Genomic DNA, 18,247 nt, shown 5'->3' on the forward strand with positions numbered 1-18,247 from the left:
CAGGACTGTATGGGTTGCATGTCTATGCCTTGGGCTGTCCCAGACTGATGCATTAAATAGTTTACTTGACAGACTCTCTCCTCCTCCCATCTCCTTCTCACCAAGGAAGCTTTTAATTGTGATTTGGCTTCTGTGGGCTTCCTGCAGGGAGAGAGCTGGCTGGTTATGGTGACTCCATAATAATTCAGGAAGTTAGTTACTAAGCTGGCATCCTGGTGATATTCATCAATGAGGTTCTTTAATGGGATCCTGTCCCTGGTAGAAGGCCCCCTTCTGTTAGATTTCTGAGGCAGAAGGCTGAGGTCCAGGCATTGTGTTGGTGAATTCACCAAAGCCAGCAAGGGAAGAACAGTGGTTAAGAACAAGGCCTTTCCATAAAAAAGAATGAAGTTCCAGGACCTGCTACAACAAATTAATAATATACCGAAAACATTGAGTGTACACTTTACATGGGTGAATTGTATGGCATATGAATTATATCTCAATAAAGCTGCTTTTTAAAACATTAAAAAAGAAGAAGAAGAACAGGGCATTTGGAGTGAGCCAGACAGCCCTGGGATCAAGTCCTGTGGTTGGTACCGCATTGTCTGATCTTGGCCAAGATATATAACTATGCCCTGTTCTTTCATCTCCCAAGCGGTGATATGACACCTGGGGCTGTTGTGAGACTGAAGGAGAAGATATACACCTGGTCAAGGCTTCTCAACCTCAGCACTGTTGACATTTTGGATCAGATCATTCTTTGTTGGAAGGAGGGAAGAGGGAGAACTGTCCTGTGCATGATGGGGTGTCGCCTAGCTTCCCCCAGCAGCTTCCTCTTAACCCCCTACAGATGTAACAGCCAAAATGTCTCCAGATGCTGCCTAAATGTCATGCTGTGGGACAGAATAGGCCCTGGTTAAGAATCACTCACTGCCCAAGGTGTGTAGAACAATGCCTGTAAAAAGACAGCTACTGGCAGATTTCATAATAATATTGACAATCCTTGGACTAAAGATATAGATGACAGTACTTCTGAGGCCCCTGGAAAGACATTTGTCAGCCTTTCACCTGTCCTCTGCTTGTTAAATTTCTATGTCGATGCCAGAATCAAGTCCACATGGATTAAAGTGTCTGTGCTAAGTCACTTCAGTTGTGTCTGGCTCCTTGTGACCCTATGGAATGTAGCCTGCCAGGCTCCTCTGTCCATGGAATTCTCCAGTCAAGAATACTTGAGTGGGTTCCTATGCCCTCCTCCAGGGGATCTTCCTGACCCAGGGATTGAACACATGACTCTTAGTATCTCCAGCATTGACAGGTGGGTTTTTTACCACTAGCACCACCTTGATTAAAGGATAAATGTAAAAAGCCCTCCCTTTACAAACTGAAAGAAGAGAAGTTACAGATCTGTAAATCTGCAAATACCAAACTCAGAAGCAGTGATACTTTTGTGATGTTTAACGTCGGGTTTAAATCATATTGGGGAATTTTTTTTCTCGATGTCATTACATTAAAAACAAAAAACGTGAGTAATTGGTTAAAAAAAAAAAAGACCTAGTAATTATAGTTAAAAAGCAAACTGGAGGGAATTTCCTGTCGTCCAGTAGTTAGGACTCCATGTTTTCACTGCCTTGGTCTGAGTTTAATCCATAGTCTGGGAACTAAGATCCTGCAAGCACATAGCACGGCCAAAGAAAAAAAGCAAATTGGATAAAATGATTATAAGAAATATGTTAAAAGTGGTATCGAGAAACCGGTGTAAATCAAAAAGAAAATAAAATACAAAAATAAATGTCTCAGGCATAGGTGATATACAGTCGGCTTACAAACATTTGAAAATTATTCAAATTCAATAATACTTAAAAATTTAAATCTTTTTTTCATTTAAATTGGCAATAATATCTAACTCTGTGGTACCATTTAGGGGAGTCTCCTCACACATTCCTTATAGAACACTGGATGGGTATAATCCCCCTGTGAAGAAATGTCATGATAAATATGCCTTAAAACTTGTCATACCTTTTAGCCCCCAAAATAACATTTGGGAATAATTCCACAACATAATCTGAAATGTAGACATATATTTGTGCATGAAGATATTTACTGCAAGGTTGTTTCAATGGAAGCCAGTTTTGTGTCTAGCATTAGGGGACCAGTAAATTGGAGCTTATGATAAATAATTAGCAGTCTTTAAAAAATATTTATAAAATGTTTCCAATGGCATGCAGAATTCTTACAGTGTTAAATGAAAAAGCAAGTTTTAAAATTTTGAATGCAGTATGAACTCAGCTCAGAATAAAGACTGGAAAGGAATATGCAAAATATTAATAGTATTTATTCCTAGAATATTGAATTATGGATAATTTATGCAAGTTACTCATAATTGCATGATTAAACTGACCATTTCAAAGCAGACTTAGATTTTGTGTGTGCCTGTTCTTTCTGGTAATTTTTGATCTTAACCATTTCTCTAGCTTGGAAATGAAAGTGAAAGAGGTTAGCTATGTTTCTCTGAGTAAAAGAAAGGAAAGAAGTTATCAGTACCTAAAAGGACAGCTTTATATTTTAGTAAATTCCTTATAAATTGCAATAGCAAACTGGCTTTGGAGGGTAGATTACTTGCCCTGGATGAGGTGAATTCATGCTTTTTTACACCACAGCATTCTTTTTGTTCATTAATTTTTAAAGATATATTTATTGTAGCATGTTTCTTGGTGAAAGAATCTTTAAAATTTCCATGTTTATCTTCACAGTATGTGCAGAAGCTTATAATCCTGATGAAGAAGAAGACGATGCTGAATCCAGGGTATGTAACTTACTGAATACATTAATTTTACATTATACTCTTGTCTTGGAAAACAGCAATAGAAAAGATGTTAACAGGCTTATAGATTAACAGAAAGCATAATGGAATTATTTTGACTGTTTCTTTTCCTAGTCTTCTCTCTGATAGCTTACTGCTTCATGTTCTGTGTAGTTACTTTGATCCAAAGCATCTCTCTCTTTGGGTAAAAGGAAAGATGGACGTAATAACTCACTGAAGTTGTGCTTTTATTTCTCTTGCAAAAATATAGCCTGTGATGAAAAATGTTTTTAGCTGTCTTTCCCAAAGTGATAATGTTATTTTTCTTAGACAAGTAAGTATTTCTAGCAAAGAAAAATACTGGGAAAAGACTTCTGCTCGTACTAATTTATCACAACAGATGCTTACTCTGAAATAACAACAGATACAATAAAATTACATCTAAAGTGTCAGTACAGCAGTTATTATTTTTTAAAGTCTATGTATCTGATTGTTTTCTCAGAAACTGATTTAGAGGGCCTAATGTTTTTGCAAGAATTTGTCTGGTTTGAAACACTTTTTAAGCTGTGTCCTTTTGCTCCATTCTCCTATTACTTATTTAGTAAACAGTAAACTAAATAGGAGATTACTGAGCCTGGAAATGGAAAGTAATCATTTATTTATGTATTTTTGAGTACATTGCAAAAGTTTCTTTTTTTATTTGGTGTTAAAAAATGAAAAGAAAATCTATTTCTGTAGCTCTGAAAAATACTTCAATAAGGTTGAGTTTTATAGAAGAGCAGAATACTGGGTCCCTAAGTCATTACATCATTAAGCTCCCTGAAATGTAAGTAAAATCCAGTGGTAGAAAGATCAGGAACCTTAAATGACACAGAAGATTTTGAAGGAAATTCCATTTCACAATTGTCGATGATGGGGACAGTACCAGATTTGCGGTATTCACTTCTGAGAACCAAAACTTACATATTTTTATGAAGTCCATAAATTCCAGTCTGAAAATTATGTTGCCTTAGGGTCAGGGTATCATCACTGATATTTAATGTGCTATAACCACTACAATGTGGTCCAAACAACCCTACCCTATCCTACACTTTATTTATGTATTTCAATGAAACAATAATAGGTTACTTTGAAGACAGCATTTTGTGTGTATGTGTGTGTGTGTATGTATATGTGCTTAGTCATGTCCAACTCTTTGCAACCCCATGGACTGTAGCCCTCCAGACTCCTCTTTCCATGCAATTTTCCAGGCAAGAATCCTGAAGTGGGTTGCCATTTCCTACTCTAATCATTCTTTGTATTTGTGTATAAATGTACATGATAAAGCTTAGTAATTGAGATGTTTGATGAGCTGGTTTGACCTAGTAAAAATTTAAATTAAAAAGAACATTTAAAAATATAGTTTGAAAGCAATATATGGTATCTCATGGACTTGACAACTGTTAGCTACCATTTGGTCCATGCCATAGGTAAAGTGGTTTGACTGGATCACTCCAACTAATTGCTAACAGTCTTGTTGGGAGGGGTATACCAGATAAGAATCATTTGGCTGGGGGAAAGAAACCCCTAATCACATTGAGATAAAAAAAAAAAATTGGGGAATTATTGGACATGTGCTTGGAGATCTTACAGAATTCCTGAAGGAGTTAAAGAAAACCCCAGGCTGTGGCTAGCAGGCAGGAGTCAGCCCCCTCTGGGGTCCTTTCACAGCACTGGTGTAGCACTTAGAGTATCAACACTGAAAGGGACTCAGCTGCCACTAACTCTTCTGTCTCTCTCAGTTCACAATCCTAGTTTCCTTGTGGAGAGTTTTCACAGACCTGACCTTGGGGTTGGGGGCCAGGCCAAGGAGTACAGACTTAACTGTGGGGCCTCACTTATAAATGAGGGTATCCTGCAATCCCACTCCTGGGCATATATCCAGAGAAAACTTTAATTCAAAAAGATGCATCATAGCAGAACCCTTTATATAATAGCCAAGACATGGAAACAATCTAAATGTCCATCAACAGATTAATGGATAAAGATGTGGTAAATATATACACTAGAATACTACTCAGCCATAAAAAAGAATGAAATAATGCCATCTGTAGCAACATAGATAAACCTAGAAATTGTCATACTGAGTGAAGTAAGACAAAGACAGCTATATGACATCACTTGTATGTGAAATCTTAAAAAATTGTATAAATCAACTTATTTACAAAACAAATAGACTCATAGACATAGAAAACAAATTTATGGTTACTGTATAGATAGCGGGAGTGGGGGGAGAGAGAAATTAGGTGTTTGGGATTAACATATACACATTACTCTATATATATGTATATATATATATATTTATAAGATAGGTAAAGAACAATGACCGACAGTATAGCACAGTGAACTATATTCAATATTTTATAATAACCTTTAATGGAAAAGAATCTGAAAAACATATATATATATAAAACAATTACTTTACATCTGAAACTAACACAACTTTGTAAATTAACTATAATTTTTTGAAAGGTATATAAATAGATAGATAAGGGCAGCTCCTAGCGAAGGAGGCATCTTTGTGGGTTGGACATTCAACCCAAGTTGTGCCTGTGACACCCTTCGATGTCACTTTAGTAGATTTTTGGTAATTAATTAATGATTGATCATTATAATAAAGTGTCTTAGGGTTTTCATTAAGTTGACTCTTCTCTAAACATGTTGCTAAAAACTGTACAATTTTTTGTCTTACTAATAGATACTATAAGCAGTTTGTACCATAGCCTTTAGAAATGATTATTACAGATTTCAAAATTAATTAGCTTTAGAAAATGTCCATAAGGAAAACATACAGTGCATTTTGATAAATTAACTTTTCATCTGGACATTTTGTCTTATTTCAAAGACTGTTTATTTTATTGGGCTTCCCTGGTGGGTCAGTGGTAAAAAAAACAAACCTGCCTGCCAAGCAGGAGACACAAATTTGATTCCTGTGTCTGAGAGATCCCCTGAAGAAGGAAATGGCAACCCACTCTAGTATTCTTACGTAGAGAATCCCATGGACAGAGGAGCCTGGCAGGCTACAGTCTGTAGGGTCATGAAAAGTCAGATACAACTTAGTGACTAAGCAACAACAACAACCTGTAATCTCAGAGTTATGCAAATAGATATTTATTATTTTATAAAATAATATGTATTCAAAGAAAATTTAAGTACTTAAGATTGACTTTGGAAAATAACAAATTAGATTTTACTTGGAATACCTTTAATAAATGAAACTGTAAGGGTTATGTACATCTAGCATGTAGAAACAGGCAGAGAAGAGCTAGTAAATTTAAGAGTGGAGTACTTCTTCATTTTGTACTCCATGAAATGTTTTGGGAGTGCTTTCTGCATATCTGGTTGAGTGCTAAGTATACAGTGGTGAACATGATGGACAAGTCCTTGCCATCTTGGAGCTCAGAGTCTAATAACAGAAGCTAACAGAAAGCTAGTAAATTAGCAGTCACAAAATATGAACTGTTGAAAGGACAGTGTGATAGGGTGTAGGAATTAAAACCAAACTCCCCAGATCAACTAGGTCCCTAATGAAACAGAATAGTGGGAGAAGGGCTCCTTGAAGTGAGACCAGAGGATGAACATGGAGAGAATCTTGCCAAAAGTCTGGGAGTGCATTCTGGGTTGACCCAAGCCCATCAGCGTAGGAAGAGTTGGAGGCTCTGAGTGAGGGCTGGTGTGGCTGGAGCTGAGTGGCTGAGGTGAAGGGGGAGGAGGAGGTGGGACTGTGATGCCCCCCCCCCTCGAGGGTTTACTCTGGAGAATGGGGTGTTCTGAGTTAAACTTTTAAAAGATTACTTTCAGCTCTGTGTGGAGAACCTATTGGACAGATACGAAAACATCTTGTACAGACTTCCCTTGCTTAACAAAATAGATGCACAGTGTTTTCTTTAAAGGAAATGTGTCAGTCAGTCTTATTGTTTCTTCTATTTTTTTTATTTGAAAGGCAACAGAGGTTTATAGCAGTAGTTGACAAACTTTTCCTGTAAAGTTTTTTTTCCTGGGAATTCTGTTTTCAAATAATAAATACTTCATGCTTTGGGGGCCATTCAGTTTCTGTCACGACTCTTCAGCTCTGCTGTTACAGCTTAAAAGCAGCCATAGACAATACATAAATGAACACGTGTGGCTGTGACCCATGAAACTTTACTTGTGGACATTTGAATTTCTTATAATTTTCATGTGTTAGGAAACATTCTTTTGATTATCCTCCCCCAGTCATTAAAAAAAATCATTCTCAGTGTAGGGATCATACAGAAAGAAATTTGGCCTTTAGGCAATGGTGTGCTGACCTTGGCTTAAGAACTCTGTGGCCAGCCTGCCTGGGGTGAAATCCCAGCGCTACAACTTCTGAACTGTGTCCCATTGAAGAAGTTGCCTGGGCAAGTTAATTTTCTTACCTTTTTTCTTTTGAGAGTTCATGCGGTGTTTGTCTTTCTCTGTCTGACTTATTTCACTGAGCAGTCACCTGCTTCGTGGGGCCTGTTACTAGGATGTGTGTGTGTGCGCGCTCAGTTGTATCCAACGGAATGTGACCCTATGGACTATAGCCTCCCAGGCTCCTCTGTCCATGAAATTTTCCAGGCAAGAATACTGGAGTGGGTTGCCATTTCCTACTCCAGGGAATCTTCCCAACCCAGGTATTAAACTCATGTCTCTTGAGTCTCCTGCATTGGCAGGCAGATTCTTTACCACTGTGCCATCTACACTCCCTCTTACTAGAATAAAACTAGTTAATATTTGTGAAGCCCTTAAAACAGTGCCTGGCACATGGTAAATGCCACATCAATATTTGTTTGAACAATAATATTTTTATCTTGAACATCAATATTTGTTTGAACAATAAGCTTGTTATCTTGAAATCAGATAGGAATACTTTAATAAAAAACAAAATTGCCCCTTGTAGAAATCACACTTGGGCACATTGCAGAAGACCTTAATTGTCCATATGCAGATCTCAGATGTCAGATCCCACCAAACCCAACAGGAGGAAATGAGTCTGTAGGAGGAGGAGAGCATCTGAGCAGTTGGTACAGGGCAGGGAGGGCAGAGCTTCAAAGATTCACCTGATTTCTGACTGTTTGCTTTTCAGGATGCAGAGCAGGATTTTTAATGACAGAGGTTGAGGGTGAGGGGCGACTATGATAGATAAAAGACCCTGATGAGTGATGGCAGGCAGAAGGAAGAGAGGGGAAAAAAGAAAGCAGGGAGGAGAGCAGTACGCAATAGCAGTGGTGGCAGGGTGGAGAAACAAAATTTGGAACTGTGAATTCATAAGAGAAGTGGCAGGAGAGAGAGAGAAGAAGAAGATGGGTTTTTGTGTGAGGTGTTCATACAAAGTGAATGGGTTGGGGGAGAAAGACTTAAATTGATGACAAAAGTAAATCAGGTGCAATATGGTGTTGAAAATGATTAAAGAAGACAGTTTAGGTGATATAAATTTTATTTAATGCTGCATGAAGCAGGCAGTCTCCATTCCCAAGGGTCCAGAGAATTGCAAAATGGGGTGGAGGGCAGGAAGCTCTTAGAGGATAAAGAATAAGGAACAAGGAAGAGAAAACCAGAAAGTGAATGAGGAACAAGGAAGCGAGCCTAGAGCCCAAATTTGGCTTGGCGTTTGGGGATCGGCTGACTGGATATACTGTTTTGCTGGTGAAGTGGAGCATTTCTAGAGACACGGGAGTGATCTAGGCTTTGCTTTGTTGATGTGGCACCCTGGGCAGGGGTGGCTCCATCTTCGGCTCAGGAAATTATTTTCAACATCAGTGACATGGTATCCCCGACCTTTTCTCTCTGAGGAGAGAGCTTCTCAGTAGGCAGACATTTATGATCACTTCAGTTTGAAGTTCCAGATGGCTTTTGTGAAGTGAGAAATAACTTTTTGTTTTATTTTGTTTGATTGTGTTAAAGTCATCCTTATTTGACGTAGGCAGATACAAATTTTCGTTGACATGATTTAGTTTATATCCAAATTGTTAAAGTTTCTTAAATAGCAGTGAGTTCTTAGGCAGCAGAATCTGCTTTTTCTAGGTCCACATGCCATAATAGAATCTAGTTTGATGTGAATATTTGTTAGATAGGAAATAGTAGTTTGTATATCCCTTACCCTAAAGAAAAATCTGCAACAGCTTCTTTCTCTTACTGGCTAATAGTATGTGAACAGTACACATATAAATAGTACACATAAATTGTACATTTCCTCAGGTCTTCTTGGGCCTCTGGCTTTTAGCCATCTGAGATGGGTTTGAAATGCTGGTTTTAATTTCCCATTGTGAGTTTTGATATAGTCATGGACACAAAGCTCAGCACCGGCCAATCCTGGTTGTTCTGATGGTGGGGCCCCTACTCATCATCATGTCCTCCGGTCACTGTGTGTGTGACATTAGAGTAGGAAAAGGTGATGTGTGGGTCTCCAGGAGACCCACTAGGTGTCTTCTGCTTTTAGGACCATCTCTTGCCTTGTTACCCCATTTTATAGTTATATGGTACCCATGTTCACAAAAGAATGGGCCTTTGGGTCCAAGTCAATTGAGCCTTCTGATGGTCAGAAGGGACTCTGAAGAGTTGGCCCGCTCACTTAAAGAGGGCATCCTCTTGGCCTTCACCCTCCAGATTGAAAGTTTGAGCATCTATTGCAGTGGTCTTCTTTGAGCTCATTCTCAAATGAGCGCACCAGGAGTGTTAGATTCATTTTCCCTCGAATCCATAGTCTCCTGATGTGACAGTACATGATTGCTTGCTCCCTGTCGAAAATCAGTCCCTGTGGCCTCGGTTACATGGGTTGTGCATAAAAATGTATTTAATGTCTAATATACAGGTAAGAATTTACTCACATCTAGAGATTTTATCAAGTTTTGAAGAAAGGGGGTACATTCTGAAAGAGTATTAAGTTTAGTGGTAAAAAGTATGAAACAGTATTAAAGAATATTAAAAGAGTATTAAACAGCATAAGGGCTTCCCAGGTGGCGCTCGTGGCAAAGAATCTGCCTGCCAATGTGGGAGACATGAGATAAGCGTTTGATCCCTGGGTCGGGAAGATCCCCTGGAGGAGGGCACGGCAATCTGCTTCAGTATTCTTGCCTGGAGAATCCTATGAACAGAGGAGCCTGGCAGGCTATTAGTGGAAAAATATCCTGGTAGTATTAAATAGTAGAATATGGACTAAAAGATTTTGATGGGCTTCCAGGTGAGGTCGCAAAGAGTCAGATACTCCTGAGGGGACTTAGCACGCAAACAGAATAAAGACAGTCTGTAGATTTTCAACATAACTGTTATAACACTTAGTCCTTTTTTATGTTCCCGCTGGACCTTCAGAGTCTTTAGTGATTAGCCAGTCCAGACCTTTACAGAATGAACTTGCTAACCTGGGGGAAACACTTCTTTGAAAAACATTCAAGTGCTGTATTGATTAATGTCCACCACCTCCCTGAGACAAATTGTATTACTTTCCCTGGTAGTTAATGTCTAGTCACCTAAAGTGAACCTCAGCCGTAACCATTCTTCCTTCTAATGTCCTGCTAGGAAATTTTATCCGTTATGAGTAAGGGGAATAGTCTAATTGTGGACTTGGTATTCTTGTAGATTATACATCCCAAAACTGACGATCAAAGAAATCGATTGCAAGAGGCTTGCAAAGACATCCTGCTATTTAAGAACCTGGATCCGGTAAGATAAATCTCAGTAATAGAGACGATTTTTTTCAGCGTCCATGTGAAGAACTGTTCAGGGTTTTGGAAGAAGAACTGTGCACCCTCTTTACAAGCTGACATCACCCAGCGTGATGTAAAGGCCCCACCATGGATGCCTGTATGTGCAGTGGGTTGTGTTATGGTTGCTGAGGGATCACTGCTGTTAGAGAAAGTGTGAGTGCCTGCTGTGTGTCGGGGGAAGGCATTAGGTCATCCATCAAAGGTTACTGCAGACACAGCCCTGAGAAGTGGCCCGGATAAAGGGCTAAGACTGCATTCTTTGTCCACTCAGTAGGGGTATGCAGGACCCATGGGGGAGTGCCTCTCTCACCAGCCAGTATTATATTTTAATGTATGACTTTTATATTATACATATTTTAAAAGTAAACTTCTACTTGACTTTAAAGGTAGGAGGATTTTTTTTTCTTCATAGAAGTTTTGAAATCTCTCATCTTTGGTTTGGTATGTATTTCTAGAATCCACTCTCTCAGAACGAGTGATCATGCTGTTCAGATTTTGCCCTGCACCCTGACCTCAATGCCCTGCTTCCTTCATTGCAGATTATGCTTATTCATTGCTATATGGTCGTTTGGGAAGGAACCCTTGCTACCATGTTCTCATGTGAAACCTGAGTCAACTTTTATAACTTATTTCAGTTCTTTTTTTTGGTCAAACTGAACATCTTAATAGTTTTCAGATTGATGCCTGAGACTTTTTTAGAAGGCCATTTTTATAAAGAATACTTTATAATACATTTTATGATGCATTATACCAAGTCTTCTATGCTGGGTCATATTATACCCTGAAATTACTTTTGAAAGCTCCTTGTTTCTGATACCAGTTATGTTTATGTTATATCCTCCAGGATCACAGATTACATTCTGTAACTTTGGAGGTTTTATTTTAGGACCACATAGTACAGGTTTTGTCCACTTTGATCTAGGTCCTCCAGAATTACCACCGAGTTTGCAAAACTAAAGCTGTAAAGAATGGGGTTGCTGGTAACTAATAATGGAAGAATAAGAAATGGAATTAAGATAGAAAGTGTAGGAATTTAGTTTATGAGTGGAAAAATTTCCTGGTAGTATTAAATAGTAGAATAAGGAACTAAAAGATTTTGATGGGTTTCCAGATAATCTTAGATTTCTTTTAAAGAATGTTAATGATGCTATGAAACAAAGGACATGGAAACTACGATCTCTAGTGATCTTTCACCAAAACAAGTTCAAATAATTGTTAGTGAAAAGATACAACATTGTCTGTGTGTGTGTCTAAGATGGTAATTTTGGTATTGGAATTAAATTAATTTAGTATTTAATTTTTTGCTTCAGATAGACACAGAAGACAGCTATGAAATTAACCCTTAGTTTTATCGTTAGAGGTAGGCTTCAGCAAGGAGATTCTATTTTCAGGCCAGAACTTTGCATGGGAAAATTTCAGGGTCACCAAAAACAGTTTCTCAAGCTTTAATATGCCTATACATCATCAGAGGATCTTGTTTAAAATGCAGATTCTAGTGAGTAAATCAGTGGTGGGGCCTGACTTCGTATTTCTCCCAGGCTCCCAGGTGATAGCAGTGCTCTCCTCTCTCAGCCACACTTTGAGTAGGAAGGACTAGAACCCAATGTGAAGACACTCTAGGGCAGTATTTTGGTACTACCATATGTTGTTTTGTTTGTTTACTTTCCTATTCATTTCAACCAGTATTTTAATGCTTCAGCAGTGATAACAGGCATCAGTGAAATAGCTGCCAGTTATAGTTTCCTCGGATGCTGCCTGTTCTGTTCTATCTTCTAAAGAAAGTTGAGTTTTCTTACCATTGCAACTTTAATTCTTTCAAAGCATTGTGAAAAGTTTGATTGCATTTTAAATAATAATAAAACTTTTCCTGTATATTCTGGCAGGGAGCATCTTTACTTAATTACAGTGGTTATTTTTATAAACATAGGAATTTTTTTAGACTTTTTAAAGGTTTTACTGCTCTGTTGAAGGTCTTTATATATATATATATATATATTTAAAGGTCACAGTTTGTAAGGACAAAAAAGAAAAAGTCAGTTCATGAAATTACCAAGTTCATAAATTACCATTGTTGAATATTTTATAGGGAAGAAGTAAATGTATTTAAATAGTTGTTTCCAAAAGATCTTTTTTTGAATTTGATCTCATACCATCTTGATTTATTTCTCTACTATCTTAAATCCTTCTAAGAACAATATAGAATATAAATAAGTAAAAATTAATTTTTCTCAGAAAATAACCACTTGAAATAATAAATTTATCCCCAAACATAGCAGGTTGAAGATTTTAAGTTCATATTTTAAGCAAATTTCCAGTTTTTTTATCATATATATATTTTTGCCATAACCCAAATGCATTTAAATTGAATTACATATTCCACTTATATAATCTGCATATCATATAGCAGCTCCTTTCAGGTCAATTCCCTGACCACCCACTGTGTTCCAGGGCCTGTATAAAGCGTAGGATGCCACAAAAATACTTAGACATAGTTGTTGTGCTCTTGGAACTTATACTTGGTGAGGGATTCAAATACACATAAAAATCCATTCGGTAAAATGTGATAAATGCTATAAAATGGTCAGGCTAGGGAAGGATGAAGGCTTCTCAGCCCCACCTGAGGATCCAGGAAGCCAGAGAGACACCTGAACTGAGCCTCGGAAAATGAGTCAGAAATCGCCAGTTGAAAGAAACCAATGGAGTGTCAACACTGGATTCTGAAGTGGAAGACATCCATCAGTGGGGGCTGAGATGTACGTGCTGTGTTGGGAAGGACCAGTGCGGAGTGCCACACAGGAGCAGTGGACACACAGTCTGTGTAGGCAGTGGCATTTTAAGCAGAGCCAGTAACAATCAGGGGTGTCTAAGGTCACTATGGTGACAGTGTAGGGGTGGAATTAAAGGTGAGAGAGGGACAGGTCAGGAACAAAAGAACGGAGCTCAGTGAGGAAACAGAGATCCATGCCTCGTTAAGGGGAAAAGAGGCTCAACTAGGGAAGGGGAGAAAGTAATGGTTTCATAAGGTGCTCAGAAGGAGCAGAAGTTGGTCCCTGGTGATCAAATGAATTGAGACCTAACAGAAAGAGTCCTGGATGACCCCCAGTGTCTGGTGCCTTTCCCTGAAAAGGAGAAACTTGGAAGGAGGAAGGGGAAGCCATAATTACGAATTAACGAGAAGCACAGTTGTGGCTTTGTATCCACCATCTCATTTGACTTTCTTAAAGGCGTTGTTTAGCTTGAAAATCTAGCACCTCCTAGACCTCAGAACATTTTTTCTTGGAGTTCTGTATTTTCATACATTGAGCCCAGCATTTATAATTATGAATCTCTTTGAAGATATTCTTTTCATGAATATTTTAATGCTCAACTCAGTAGGCCATTTTTCTTCTGAAATACTTCTAATTTGAGGCAAACTGAAATAATTGTCCTACGCTATATGATAGGCTCTTTAATTAATGGAGAGTAAATTGTTATTTTTTAAGGGAGTCAGGGCCCTTTTACCGAGCTCAGTCTCGAATTTGCATTCTGTAGGCGAATAAGATGTGGTTTTCCTACAGGAGCTGTCAGTCCCCAAGATAAGCCTCTGCATATTAAATATTTCCTACATTCTTTGCAGTCTGTGCATAATTATGGGGAAATTACATTTTGATTGACTAGAACAAACACTTGTCACACAGAGAAGTTCTAAAAGAAATAATTGTTCTGTATTTTAGCAGGGATTACTTTTTCATACATCCATGTATGAATTCTTACGCTTTATAATATTTTAAAATGCAGCTAATTCAAGATAATGAAAAATTATTATATCGCACTATATTTCATCCTTTTTTACATTTAACATCCAGGACTAGAGCTAATCAATGAAGCTGATATTCCCCCTCCACCTGCTGTAAACAAGTTGAAATATAAATAGTAAGCAAAAATAAAATATTCGTAAACCATTTAATCAAACTTTGTAATTTTGATAGGTGACCATATGTTGCCTGGATTGATGAACTCATTTGGTCCCCGTGGGACCAATTAGCATCACATCAAGAAAGCACTATTTTACAGACCCACTGGCTTCATCTCCAGCCCTGGCTGTTCTTTCACAAGTAGGTGCCAGAGCTCACACAGGGACCCAGGAAGGGGATGAAAGCCACTGCCTGCAAACCGATCACCATCTTTCTTCCAAAAGTTTTTCTTAACTCACATAAAGACACAATATTACATTCTGGGTTCAAATGGAGAGTTTGGTAATTTAATTAATTAAATTTAAATCACTATGCATATATGGGCTTCCCTGGTGGCTCAATGGTAAAGAATCTGCCTGACAATGCAGGAGACTCAGGAGATGGGATTCAATCCTTTGGTCGAGAAGATCCCCTGGAGAAGGAAATGGCAACCCACTCCAGTATTCTTGCCTGGGAAATCCCATGGACAGAGGAGCCTGGCAGGTTAGAGTCCATGGGGTTGCAAAGAGTAGGACACGACTTAGCGACTAAACAACAGCAACAACATACTCATATATAATTTACAAAAATTCAAAAGGAACAAAAATAGTCAGTGAAAGGGAATCTCCCTTCTATCCCTGTTTCCCAGCAATCCAGTTTCTCAGGAGTCAAGTTCTTTTAGCACTAAGATGCATATTTTTCCAGGGTTATGCTATGTATATACAGGTAATTCTTTTAAAAATTTTAGTGGCAGCAAACTCTACATTGTGTTCTGCCTGGTTCTTTTTTTTTTTTTTTTTACTAAACAGTATATTTATATTTACAGAGATTACATATTATTTTAAAAAATTATTTATAAAAGTTTAAATTGGTAACATTTATGTATATAAAGCTAATCCATGGACACACATTATGTTTTGCTATTGTCTAATGTTTTAACATTGTACATACAAGAGGGGCCCCATACAAGAAGTCAAAATAATGTTGAAAAAGAACAAAGTTGGAAGACTCACACTTGCAAATGTCAAAACTTTTACTCTACCACCTGAAACTAACCCGATATTGTGTATCAACTATACTTTTATAAAATAAAGTTTTTAAAGTATTTACTACAAAGCTACAGCAATCAAAAGAATGTGTTATTGGCATACAAATAGGCATATAGAACAGTGGAATAGAATTGAGGGTCTAGAAACAAACCCATATATCAGTAGTCATTTGATTTAAACAAAAATGCCAAGATCACTCACTGGGGAAAGAATGGTCTTTTCAATAAATGGTGAAAGGACAACTGGATTTCCACACACAAAAGAACAAGGTAGGACTCCTACTTCACACCATGTAGAAAAATTAACTCAAAATGGACCAAAGATCTATATATAAGCTCTGAAATTATAAAACTCTTAGAAGAAAACACAAGGGTAAGTAAGTCTTCATGACCTTGAAGTTAGCAGTGTTTCTTAGACAGACACTGAAGTCAAGAGTAAGAAAAGAAAAAAGATAAATTGGACTTCATAAAAGGTAGCAAATTTTGTACATCAAAAGACATCATGCACTAAAGTAAAAAGACAATGTACAGAATGGAATATTTGCAAATCATATGTACACACACACACCACAAATAAATATATATGTATTTGTATCATGTATAAATGATAAGGGCCTCATATCTAGAATATGGAAAGAACTAGTAACTCAACAACAAAAAGACAGACAACCTAACTTAAAAAATGTGTGGAGTTCTTAAATAGACTTTTCTCCAAAGATAACATACAAATAACCAATAAGCACATGAAAACATTCTTAAAATGGTTAGTCACAAGTGAAAATACAGGTCAGAACCACAGTGAAATACCACTTCACCCCCACTAGGATGGTATCAGTTTTTAAAAAAGGAAAATAACAGGCGTTGGTGACGATGTGGAGAAATCAGAACCTAGTACATTACTGGTGGTAAAGTAAAATAGTTCAGGCACTGTGGAAAATAGGTTGATGGCTTTTCAGAGTTAAACACAGAATTAACCATATGACTCAGCAGTTTCACTCCTAGGTTTAAATCCAGAAAAACTGAAAAAGGTGTTCCAAGAAATAGTTGTATATGATTGTTCATAGTCACACTGTTCACAATTGTCAAAAGGTGGAAGTAACCTGAGTGCCCATTGAAGATGAATGAAAAAGTGATTTGTGGTGTGTGTGTGTGCATATATATATATAGAGCAAGTTTACATATATATGTGTGTGTGTATTTTTATATATATGTGTATGTATTTTTACCACACTCCATTTTATATACATATATAAAGTGGAATATTATTCACCCATGAAAAGGAATGAGGCTTCCCTGGTGGCTCAGTGGTAAAGAACCACCTGCCAACAAGAAGATGTGGGTTCTATCCCTGGTCAAGAAGATCCCCTGGAGAAGGAAATGGCAACCTACTCTAGTATTCTTGCCTGGGAAATCCCATGGACAGAGGAGCCTGGTAGGGCTACCAGTCCATGGGGTTGTAAAGAGTCACTAAACAACAAGGATATATGCTACAACATAGATGAACTTCAAAAACCTTATAATGAGTAAGGTAAGCCAGGCACTAAAAGTCACATATTGTGTGATTCCACTGTATGTCTGACTCTTTGTGACCCTGTGTACTGTAGCACGCCAAGTTCCTCTGTCCATGGAATTCTCCAGGAAAGAATACTGGAGTGGGTAGCCATTCCCTTCTCTAGGGGATCTTCCCAACCCAGGGATCAAACCTGCGTCTCCTGCATTTCAGGCAGATTCTTTGCTGTCTGAGCCACAAAAAAAGCCCCATCATATGAAATATCCAAAACAGACAGAAAACAGGTTGGTAGTTGCCAGGGCCTAGTAGGAGAAAAGAATGGGAACTGATTGCTTAACGGACACAGGGTTTCCTTTTGGGGTGATGAAAATGTTTGGGAACTAGATATAGATGGTAGTTGCACAACTGTATGGCCACTAACATGTTCACTTTAAAATGGTTAATTTTATGTTATATGAAATTTCACTTTATAAAAAAATTTGTATTAATGTATATAGCCATCTGAATGTGTTCATTTACTTTAGTTTTAATATTTAATGGTTAGAATACATTTTAAGAATGAGTTTGGGGTTAACATGTACACATTATTATATATAAGAGATAATCAGTAAGGATCTACTATATAGGACAGGGAACTATATTCAATATCTGGGTAATAACCAATGAGGGGAAAAAATCTGAAATATATATGTATACCTGAATCACTTTTCTGTACACCTGAAACAAACACCACACTGTAAATCAGCTACGTTTCAATATTTTTAAAAATGGTTAAAAAGCTGTTTACAGAATTGATCCCTGAAGCGCCTCTACAAAGTCCTGAGTTCCAATAAACAGTTTGAAAAACACAGCCCTTTTGACAGCATGTGCAAGGCGGGGAGCCTGCCTTGACGGGAGCAGGGAACTCATGTCTTTGCTCCATCACCGCTAGACAGCTCTCCTCCTTAGGGAGGTCTTCACATTGTTCCAAAATCTCTAGAAATGTCTACCCAGCCACGCCAGTTCTGGCCTCTGGAATCACGCACATCATCAGTGTGACAGCAGATAGCAGATGCGTTCACTGGAGTTCCTCTTAGGGCAGGGTTGCAGACTTCTGGTTGCCCTTCACTGAGTGTTCTCATGCTTGTCAGCAACTCCAGTAAAAGACGAGGATCTTAAAAGCCTCATGTTCTTTTTTTATTAGCTGCGTAGCTTTCTGATGTGTGGATATACCGAACTTATTTATCCAGA

General features: G+C 37.9%; 1 protein-coding gene across 2 annotated transcripts in view; it reads left to right on the forward strand.

Annotated features, from left to right (window-relative positions):
• Window positions 1–18,247, forward strand: part of PRKAR2B (protein kinase cAMP-dependent type II regulatory subunit beta) — a 100,990-nt gene that overhangs the window by 59,451 nt on the left and 23,292 nt on the right. For both annotated transcript variants that reach the window (XM_081535957.1, XM_081535956.1), the window contains exons 3-4: window positions 2,733–2,785; window positions 10,400–10,483. In XM_081535957.1, the coding sequence (XP_081392083.1) occupies window positions 2,733–2,785; window positions 10,400–10,483 (137 nt within the window). The remainder of the gene's footprint in view (window positions 1–2,732; window positions 2,786–10,399; window positions 10,484–18,247) is intronic.

The sequence above is a fragment of the Giraffa tippelskirchi genome, chromosome 10 (assembly GCF_054371585.1).
Source record: "Giraffa tippelskirchi isolate mGirTip1 chromosome 10, T2T-mGirTip1v1.2.pri, whole genome shotgun sequence".
NCBI lineage: Eukaryota > Metazoa > Chordata > Mammalia > Artiodactyla > Giraffidae > Giraffa > Giraffa tippelskirchi.